Source organism: Oryctolagus cuniculus, chromosome X (assembly GCF_051225735.1).
Source record: "Oryctolagus cuniculus isolate XC-2025 breed Fujian yellow rabbit chromosome X, ASM5122573v1, whole genome shotgun sequence".
NCBI classification, from domain to species: Eukaryota; Metazoa; Chordata; class Mammalia; order Lagomorpha; family Leporidae; genus Oryctolagus; species Oryctolagus cuniculus.
Genome location: NC_142888.1, coordinates 66,707,861 through 66,719,318, shown reverse-complemented (window position 1 = coordinate 66,719,318; position 11,458 = coordinate 66,707,861). Strand labels below are relative to the sequence as shown.

The 11,458-nt window shown below is 38.7% G+C and overlaps 1 protein-coding gene across 1 annotated transcript in view; it reads left to right on the top strand.

The window, feature by feature from the left end:
• Positions 1-1,426: 1,426 nt before the first annotated feature.
• CYLC1 (cylicin 1) overlaps positions 1,427-11,458 on the top strand; it is a 62,163-nt gene continuing 52,131 nt past the window's right edge. The window contains exon 1 of the mRNA XM_089323943.1: positions 1,427-1,495. Within this exon, the coding sequence (XP_089180069.1) occupies positions 1,427-1,495 (69 nt within the window). The remainder of the gene's footprint in view (positions 1,496-11,458) is intronic.

Sequence of the window (11,458 nt, the reverse complement as noted above, 5' to 3'; positions counted from 1 at the left end):
ATTCAATGAAGTAACGTAGTTCACATATCATCCTTTTCGTAGCCCTACTTTAGTTTCTATACCCATCAAATCATAACCTGAAAAATGCCTTTCATTATCTTTCACACTGAAACCTATAAGACAATCTTGAAAGAAATTGAAGACACAAATAAAAGGAAAGCTGTCTTGTGACTATGAATTGGACAAATTAACATTAATTAAATGGACAAATCAATATTATTAAAATGTCCATACTACCAAAAGTGATCGACAGACTCAATGTAATCTCTATCAAATTTTCAATCAAGTTTTCATGGAAATACAAGAAAAACTCATATGGAACTTCAAAAACCCTGAATATCTGGCAAGCATGAGCAAAAGAAAGAAAAAAAAACAAAGCTGAAGAAACTGCACTATTTCAAATAATGCCACAAACCATGAAAACAACATGGTACTGAAATTTAAAATACCACACAGACAATTGACAGAAATAAACTTCAGCAGTGAACCCACTTATGTATCTAGTTACCTGGTTTTTGACAATGATGCAAAGAATGTAAAACAGGAAAAAGATAACTTCAATATTTGATGTTGGAGGACTGGATATCCATGTAAAGAATGAAATTTTACTCTTACACAATACTGAAAAATTCAAAATGAATTGAAAGCTTAACTGTGAAACTTGAACTGTAAACCTTCCAAACGAAAATATAAGCAAACACTTTTCAGAATGGCTATTATTAACAAATTATTAACAAATATTATTAACAATGAGAGTGTGAGGAAAAGGTAAAATTTGTACATAGTAGGGGGAATATAAATCAGTATAGCTATTATGGAAAACAGTGTGGAGAGTCCTTTAAAAATGAATATGATATTATCCAACAATACTACTTCTGGATTGTAACGAAACCAGTTTGTCAAATATATCTACAAGGACTGGTGTGGTATAGCATGTAAAGCTGCTGCCTGCAATGCTGGTATCCCATATGGGTGCTAATTTGAGTCCCTGCTGCTCTACTTCCAATCCAGCTCCCTGCTATTGTGCCTGAGAAAGCAGCAGAAGATGGCATAAGTATTTGGGTACTACACCCCTGTGGGAAACCTGGAAGAAGTTCTTGGCTCCCAGGACTGGCCTGGCCCAGCCTTGGCCATTGCAGCCATTTAGGGAGTACACCAGCAGCTAGAAGATCTATGTGTTGTCTTCCTTTCTCATTGTAACACTGACATTCAAATAAATAAATAAATCTTCTTTTAAAAAAAGGAAGTATGGAGGTTCCAAGATGATGGAATAGCGACCGGGAAGTCTGCTCCATGCAAGGTGAAAATAGTAAAAATAAAATAAAATAAAATAGTGGTGAAAGTGCTGCAGGGCTAACTGTACTGGAGATTCTGTAGAATCAGGAGAGACACTGTAGACCTGTGTGGAAGGTGCAGATGGTCAGCGATGAGCACAGACACAACAAATGACCCCAGCAGCCCTGAACCAGAAAAAGCACCCACTCTGGAAAGCAAGGTGAGGTCAGACTGCACCGGCCCATGCCAATGTTGATACAACCCGAGGGAGAGCCTAGTGGACTACACTGTCTGGCCCAGAACCCTGAGGGGAACAGGGTGACTGCTCACCTACATGGGGGAAAAATGGCATGTCTCTCTCTCCCCATCTCCCCCACATCTCTCCCACACACAACAGCACCCTGTATCCAGCTGTGAGAGGGTGGGAACCATTTTAGACATAAGTAGGTAGCAGTTGCTGCAGCTCTTGGGAGCTCACCCAGCAGCTCGTGGGGACATTCTCCATCCTGTCAGGAGGGGCAACCACAGCAGTTCAGGTGCAATTGGCAGGAAGGTGTCCAACTTGTCAGTGGGGCAAAAGCAACAGCTCTGCTGTGCCCACTCAGCAACAGGCAGGAAGGGGGGGCCATTCTGACAGAAGTACCACCTTTGGAGACACTTGTACATGCCCAGCATGATTGTGAAACTAGTAGGGCTGCAGCCAGCAAGTATTGTGCACCTGCGTGATTCAGGAATTTTATCAGAGGGAAAAACCTGCATTCTTCACTGACTTTGAGTCTGGTTGGGAGGATTAACAGGGGGCTGGGTACACACACTTAACTATGAGATGCCCCTAATCTCTCAAAAAATCACAGTCTCTGGGGGCTCCAGGGCTCAATGCACCTAGGCAGAACACCCACAAGCAGTGGTTCAGGGAAACCCTCAGCCTCTCTGTGGATGGCACAGGTCAAGCAGGTGCAGTGGATCCTCTTGCACTCCTCGATCTTGGGAGTGCTGAGTGCTGAGACTGTGAAAACGCTGTGACTGTATGAGAGGGTGCAAAGTGAAGCTGGGTCTCTGGGCAATCACTGTGGGTGGCTCCACATGCTCAGAGCTCCCTGATTGCCTAAGTCAGGTCACTGCAACAGGATCTGGGCTCACAATGAGGACTGCACACATCCCTGGTGCAGTCCATGTGGGAGCAGCGGTGAGCATTACACCCACAGAGTGCTAACACCCAGGCACCAATCACCTTGGAAGAGAGGAAGTGAGTGTGTGGTCAAGCCAATCGAGGTGACCACATCCCCCTTCTGTTAACAAGAGGAGATCTAGTACACCCAACTTGGGTGTCATCCTCAACACTCACCCTACACTGTGGCAATTACCAGAACTCCCTGGCCACACCCAGCACACACCTCTGAGTATTCACTGAAAGAGCAGACATTTCACTAAAACACAGAAGCATACTTCAAAGACAAAAGCCATCAGAGGAAATCAACAAGTATCTTCACAAATGCCTAAAAATAAATAAACTCGAGAAACAACATTAAGAGAGACAACAGGAAACCCCCAAAGGAACACAACAACACTTCAACATTAGACTCTGAAGATGAAGAGATCAATTAAATGCCTGAAACAGAATTCAAAAGATTAATCATAGGATTATTCAGGAACAATCAGAAGCAAATCCAAGAAATGAAGAAATTCATACATGACATGAATGAAATTTTTTCCATGAAATTGAGATTTTAGAAAGAAATCAAATGAAACACTAGAAATGAAGAATTCAATAGATTAATTTTAAAATGCAGTGAAAAGTCTTAACAGACTCAGTGGGGCAGAAGAAAATCTGATCTAGAAGACAAATCTTTGGAAATTTTTCAGTCAGACAAAAGAAGAAGAAGAGGAGGAAGAGGAATAAGAAGAAGAGCAAGAAAAAGAAGGAGAAGGTGAAAGAGAAGGAGAGGAAGAGGAAGGAGGAGGGGGAGGGGAGGGCAAGGAGGAGGAGGAGGAGAAGGAGAAGAGGAGGAGGAGGAGGATTAAGAAATAAGAAAAAATTAAAACAGTGTTGGAGATTTATGCTATACTATCAACTGGCCCAACATATAGGTCTTAGGAGTTCCTGAAGGTTTGGAAAGAGAGAATGGATTAGAAGGCTTGTTTAGTGAAACAATTACAGAATGCCCCCCCCATTTGAAGAAAAAAGAGATGTCCAAGTAGAGGAAGCACATAGAACTCCTGATAGAAATGACCAGAAAAGATCTTCGCCAGGACACACTGTAGTCAAGATTTCCACAGTAAAACATAAAAAAAAAATTCTAAAATGTGCATGAGAGAAAAGCCAGATTATTTTCAGAGGATCTCCATTTAGGCTTACAGCTGACTTTTCAACAGAAATCCCACAATCTAGGAGAGATGGAGAGACATAGTCCAAGTCTTAAGAGAAAAAACTTGGGCTGGCGCTGTGGCATACTAGGTTAAACATCTGACTGTAGCACCAGCATCCATGTGGGCATAAGTTCGAGTCCTAGTGGCTCAACTTCTGATCCAGTTCCCTGCTGATGGGCTGGGAAGGCAGCAGAAGATATCCCAAGTGCTTGGGGCCCTGTACCCTCGTGGGAGAGCCAGAAGATGCTCCCAGCTTGAATATGCTGACTTGCTTTATGGTCTAGAATACTACACAGCAGTGAAAAAAATGAAATGGATGCAATTGGAAAACATTATACTTAGTGAAATAAGCCAGTTCCAAAAAAATAAATACCTGACCTGTGGAAACTAACAGAGTACCTAAAAGGTAATCTATTGGAGTACAATTGACACTCTGAGTCGTGGTGATTTTCAACAGCCCTTGTCTTGACTATTGAGGAACAATGTTGTTGTTGTTGTTTTCTTTTGCTGTTTCTTCATATTCTTTGTTGAAATGTTTACTTAGTTTAGGGTAAATGTTATGAGTATAAAATTAAGTGAAATTATATCTCTATAGAAAATAAAATGGCAATAGGAAATGGAGGTGAAAGAACGATTAGAGGATGGGAGGGAGGGATAGTAGGGTGGGAAGAATCACTATGTACCTAAATTGTGTATGACATTTGTATTCCTTAAATAAAATTTTAAAATAAAAAGAAATATCTGTGCTTCTCTTTTAAAGCCACAGTATTCATGACCAAACTATGAAATCAACCTGAATTTCCTTCTACAGATGAATGGATGAAAGAAATGTGGTATATACATGCAATGAAATATTATTGTTTTTAAAATAAACAATAAAACATTTGCAACATGGATGAATTGAAGAACATCACGTTATGTGAAATGTCAGGCAAAGAAAGACAAAACTTCATGTTGTCATGTATATATGGATTCAAACTCAAGTAAGCAGAGTGTAGAATGGTGATTACAGAGACTAGTGGATGAGAGAATGCATATATAGTGACAAAAGTATATAAAGTCTCAAAGAAGATGAATACATTTATTTGGAAGTCTATTGCACAGTGTGATGAATATATTTAACATTATTGTATATTGTATTTCAAAATCATAGAGAATAAATTTCAAAAGTTCTCACCACAAAAAAATTATCTAGATGATGAACATATCAATCAGCTTAATTCAATTATTCCATATTGTGTTCATAAAGAATAATATAACTTTGTATCCTGTAAACATATATGATTATGAACTATCAATTTATAACTAAATTATCTGAAAAGAATATAATACTTAGGAAGACATTTAACCAAAGTATTGAAGGATCTGTACACCAAAAGTCAGGAAATGTTCATGGAAGAAATTAAAGAAAAAATCTTGTTTTCATTTAATGGAAGACTTGCTATTGTTAAAATGTTTACATTAAGAGCCTGGTTCTATGGCAAAGTAGGTTAAGCCACTGCCTGCAGCACCTGCAATCCATATGGGCACTGATTCATGCCCTAGCTGCTCCTCTTCCTATCTAGCTCTTGCACAACAACCTGGGAAAGCAGTAGATGTTGGCCCACATGCTTTGCCCTAGCACCCATGTGGGAGACCCAGAAGAAACTCCTGGCTCCTGGCTTCAGATCAGCCCAATTCCGGCCATTGTGGCCATTTGCGCAGTGAACCAGTAGATAGAAGACCTCTCTCTCTCTCTCTCTCTCTCTCTCTCTCTCTCTCTCCCCCCTCTGTTTATAATTGTTTCTTTCAAATAAGTAAACAAATCCTAAATATACATCAATGGATGAACTGATAAAGATAACGCGACATATACATATAATGCAATAGTATTCATTCCCCTTTTTAAAAAAGAAAGTGCTGCCACTTGCAAAGGAAAGAATGAATCTAGAGGACATTATGCTATGTGAAATAATCCAGTCATCGATGTGAAAATGCTGCATGATTCCACTTATATGAGTTATCTTAATTACTGCAACTCACAGAAACAAAGAGTAGAATATCGGTTGCCAGAGACTTGAAGAAGAGAAAATCAGGGACTGGTGTTAAAATGTATGAAACTTCAGTTATGCCAGATGAACAATTTCTTAGATTTGCTATAAATTTTACTTGTGTTTTAAAATGCCATGTTATGCACATAAAATATCTTTGGAGGATATATCTCATGTTAGGTAATTTTACTATAATTTAAAGATAAAATGAAGTTGAAAATCATTGTTCTAACTGGATGGAAATATCGCAGAGTCTTTATACCTACTGCGATTACTAAGGAATGATGGGAATAGGCGTAGAAGGACCATTTCATATATTATATTTTACCTTAAACTCTGACTTCAATAAAATTTTTGTATTAATAATTGTTCTCATAACATATAATTGCCAATCAGAACATCTAATTAACGTGAAACAGCAGTATTAGGTTACCACATCAATTCATTTCATGCAAAACAATTACCATTTATGAATGCAGCTAATCTCTATAGTAATTACTATTTTGAAATGTGGAGTATACCTCTAGATCAACTATTATTACCCTACTGGATCCTCAGCAGTCTATGTTCCACCAGAAAAAAACAGTTATCTAGTCCTTATTACACATTGAAACACTAAGGAAAATTTAATTGGCTTTTCAGAGAAAAATTTTTAATGACAAGGCCAAAATTTGTATTTGTTTATTTCAGAGAAAGAGAGAGAAAAGAACTCTTCTTTTTCTTCTTTGTTTTTAAACTTTTAGTTAATAAATATAAATTTCCAAAGTACAGCTTTTGGATTACAGTGTGGATTACAGTGGCTTCCTCCCCCCCGTAACTTCCCTCCCACCCGCAACACTCCCCTCTCCCGCTCCCTCTCCCATTCCATTCACATCAAGATTCAGTTTCAATTAAAAAAAAAAACTCTTCTTCACTGGTTCATTCCTCAAATGGCCACATGGCTGGAGCTGGGTTGGACCAAAGCCAAGAGCCAGGATCTCAATCCAGATTGCCCATGTGGGTGGCATGAAGCCATTTACTTGAAATTTCAATGCTTATTCTCAGTGTCTGTATTACCAAAGAGCTAAGATTGGAAACCAGAGTTATGATTCAATCCTAAGCACTCCAATATGGGATGCAGGCATCCCAACTGGCACCTTAAACACTAGGTCAAATGCCCACCCCTCAAAGCTGATATTTGAGCATTTATTTCTTGAATCCCCGCTCACTATGCTTTTTACTCCTATGTATATATCCTTAAAAACTCTCTCAACTTCATTACAAGGAGTAGCCAAGTAATTTGTGGGATCTTGTGCAAAATGTAAGCAGAACATACTCCTAAATCTTGGCTCAAATTTAATGGTAAACATAGTCCCACACATAGTAAGTGACAGAACATTGACAACTACAATTTTAGTTTTTGAGTGGCTACAGACATTAATGATGCATCATTAGTGAAGAAAAATACCCAAAATAGCCAACATTTCACAATATAATAATAATATTTTAAGTCATGCATTTGTTCATTAAGTAAGTATCTCTGAGCAACTTCTATTTATCAGAAACTATTCTAGATGCTGGGGATAAAGTGACAAAGAAGAGAGATAAAAATATCTACCTTCAGGTACCTTATTCTAGTAGTGGGTGATAATAACAAATAAATTGTAATAGAAAGTAATAATATGGAGTGAAATTAAAGAAGATCAGGGTGACAAAGAGGGGCAGGATGGAGAAAAAGTGGGATAAAGGTTTTAGATTCAATTGAAGGTATGATCTGTTAGCCTACCTGGGAAGGTTATTAAAGACTGAACTTTTTGGTGACTAAAAAGAGGAATGGCATTTATTTTCCTTCTTTGAAGTTGAAGGTCATCCTTAGAAAAATCCAGAGACTCATGGGCCAGGTGTGACATAATGGGTTAAGCCACCACCTATAATGTCAGCATCTCATATGGTTTCTGGTTCAAGTTCCAGCTGCTCCACTTCTGATCTAGATCTCAGCTATGGCCTGAAAAAGCAGTGGAAGATGGCCCAAGTGTTTGGGCCTCTGCACCCACATGGGAGACACGGAAGAACCTGCTGGCTCTTGGCTTCATCCTTAGCCCAGGCCTGGTCATTGCAGCCTTTTGGGGAGTGAACCAGTGGATGAAAGTCTTAATCTCTCTCTCTCTCTCTCTCTCTCTCTCTATATATATATATATATATATATCTTCTCCTTTAAAATTAATAAAAATAAAATAAATAATAAATACTATGTTTTAAAACATAAATATTTATTAAGATCAAATGGTTTTCAGAATGGGTCACATATCGAGCTCAACTGTATGCTATACATGAAAGATCTAAAAACTGATCTGTAAAACTTGAGAATTAAATACACACAAAAGAAATAAAAATACAAGTAAAGTAGGGAGGATATTAACTTCATAAAGTGGGGAAAAGGGCAGGCTATTATGTAAGGGGTATAATTCAGTGATGACAACATTTATAAATGTCAATGTAAAAATAATACACCATACACATTTTATATATTGATTTCCATATATGAGAGAAAACATGAAGTATTTGTCTTCCTTGTCTTGGTTATTTCATTTGACATAATGATCTCCAATTTCATCCATTATGTTGCAAATATGAGGATTTCATTTTTTAAGGCTGAGTAATATTCCATTGTGTATACATACATTATATGTAGCCATTGATCCATTGATGGACATCTAGATTGATTTCATTTCTGTGTTATTGTGAATAGTGCTTCTGAAACATGAGATTGCACATTATAAAGCAAAAGTAGCTGGTGGACAATCAAATGGGCACTGTGAATTCCCATAAAATTGTATTTACAAAAATAGGTGATGGGCTGGATTTGACACACTGGTAGACTCTTATTTCTTAGCTTATTTAAAAAAAAAAAGAGAGATGGATACAGACAGAGCTCCCATTTCCTTGGCTTACTTCCCATGCCTGCAACATCTGGGCCTGGACCAAGCTGAGGTCAGGAGTCAGGAAAATAATCCAGGTATCCCAAATGGTAGCTGGGACTCAATTACTTGAGCCATCACCCTCCGCCCCTCAGGGTGATCAATAGTGGGAAGCTAGAATTGGAGTGGAGCCAGGACTCAGAACCAGGCATGTTGGCATGGGTTATGGGTGTTCCAAAAGGCTTCTTAAACACTGTACCAAACATCCCACCCTTGGTAGACATTCCATGACTCCTGTAACTGGTCAATCAATACCTGCACAATTGATATCTAGTAATATTGGTGCATGTTTGAACTTGGTACAAATAGTATTTAATTATAAAACTCCTACAGAGATACTTCATTTTTGCCCAGATAAAAATCATTTCTGTAAATCAGATTTTGATTTAGCTGTGATACACATCATTCTGGTGATCTTTGCACACCTAAAAAAGTATGATGATATTGTTAAATGAGGACAGAGACTTTTGGATTTGTTTCAGTAAATCTGTGTAGTTAACTGAGTATCCAAGGCCTTTAGAATGGTTCTGGGGATCTTGAAAACTGCAGGCAGTTTTTGTAGCTCCTTGATTATCTTTATTAAGATTTATTTTTTATTTATTTGAAAGGCAGAGTTTTGGTTGGGGGGGGGAAGCTAAATCTTGCATCCACTTGTTCACTCCCCAAATGGCCACCAAGGTCCAGGGCTGGGCCTGATTATCTTTTTATCTCCAGTTCAACTGATTGATCAACATGCTAACAAATAGGCGAATCAGGACAATTATCTGTCTCACTTGTTTGAATTAACAGAAGGTGCTTATACGTTTTTACCAATCACTGTAATTAAAATGGGCTCAAAACTCTAAAAAACAAAAAACATAGGAGTGCATATACTGACTCCACTTCCTTGGTTTATATTTTCAGAAGTGGGACAGTTGAGGATTCTAAGATATCATGCTGCATTACACTAGCTGAATAGAAACTATCACATACCAGGGGATTCCAATTCAATCCCATCAAGGTGGCATGTACCAATGCCATCTCACTAGTCCAAGAGATCAATTTCTGTTCACAATTGATCATAATGATAGGACTAAGAACCAAAGGGATCACAGAAACAAGAATAGTGTCTGCAAATACTAGCTGATAGAATCAAAAAGGGAGAGAACAATCCAACATGGGAAGCGAGATACACAGCAGACCCATAGAATGGCAGATGTCCTAAACAGCACTCTGGCCTCAGAATCAGCCCTTAAGGCATGCAGATCTGGCTGAAAAGCCCATGAGAGTATTTCAGGTATGGAAAGCCAAGACACTCTGGGGGGTGGGGGGGGACCTAAATGAAAGATCTCTGCGAGTGAGATCCCAGTGGAAAGAACGGGTCATCAAAGAAGGAGGTACCTTTCTCTGAAGGGAGGAGACAACTTCCACTTTGACCATGGCCTTGTCTAAATATGATCAGAGTCGGTGAACTCAGGGGGCTTCCATAGCCTTGGCAGCTCATGGCAAGAGCCTAGGGTGATTACTGATGCCATAAACAAGAGTGTCAATTTGTTAAGTCAACAACAGGAATCACTGTGCACTTACTCCTCATGTAGGATCTTTGTCCTTAGTGTGCTGTACATTGAGATTTAATGCTATAATTAGTACTCAAACAGTATTTTTCACTTTATGTTTCTGTGTGGGAGCAAACTGTTGAAATCTTTACTTAATGTATGCTAAATTGATCTTCAGTATATAAAGAGAATTGAAAATTAATCTTGATGTGAATGGAAGGGGAGAGGGAGTGGATAAGGGGAGGGTTGCGGGTGGGAGGGACGTTATGGGGGGGGGGGGGAAGCCATTGTAATCCATAAGCTGTACTTTGCAAATTTATATTCATTAAATAAAAGTTTGAAAGGAAAAAAAAAAAAAAGAAAGAAACTATCTTGGTGTGTCTTGTGTCATGTTTTCCTTCATCCTTCAGTTTTCTAAAATGACATGTAGACAGTTAAGAAATATTAAATTAAAAAAAATAAAAATTCAATGACAAAATGAGTTGTAAAACAGAATAACTGGGGCTAGCTACTGTTGTAGCACAGCAGGTTAAGCAGCTGCCTGAGATGCCAGCATCTACATGAGCATCAGTTCAGGTCCCAGCTGCTCAACTTCCAATCCAGCTCTGTGATAATGCCCCTGAGAAAACACTGGAAGACGGCCCAAGTGTTTTGCCCCCTGCCATCCACCTGGGAGAACCAGATGGGCTCCCACTTCCTTTGTTCAGCCTAGCACAGACCCACCTGTTGCAACCACATTGGGGAGTGAATCAATCAATAGATCTGTCTCTATCTCTCCATTTCTCCATCACTCTACCTTTCAAATAAAAATAAAACAAATATTTGAACAACTGAGAATAACTAACGAATTGCTTCTTCTCCTGAAGTCAGAGAAGCATCACGTTCCCAAATCTGTATATATTAAATGCGTGAAATTGTATTCCTTAAAAAATAAGTTAAAAAGAAAAGATTATCTATGGACAGGTATTGTGGCAAATCAGGTTAAGCTATCACCTGCAATGCCAGCATCCCATATGGGTACTGATTCGAGAGCAGCAGAAGGTACTCCACATGCTTGGGACCCTAAATCCATATAAGAGATCTGGAAGAAGCTCCTGGCTTCTGGTTTCAGCCTGCCCCATCTCTGGCATTTACAGCCATATGGGGGAGTGAACCTACAAATGGAAGATATTTCTTTCTGTGTGTTTCTCTCTCTCTCTCTCTCTCTCTCTCTTTCTGCCTTCCAAATAAATAAATAAATGAATAAATCTTTTAAAAAAATGTTCTCTGATTCCTGGACACACACAATCTACCA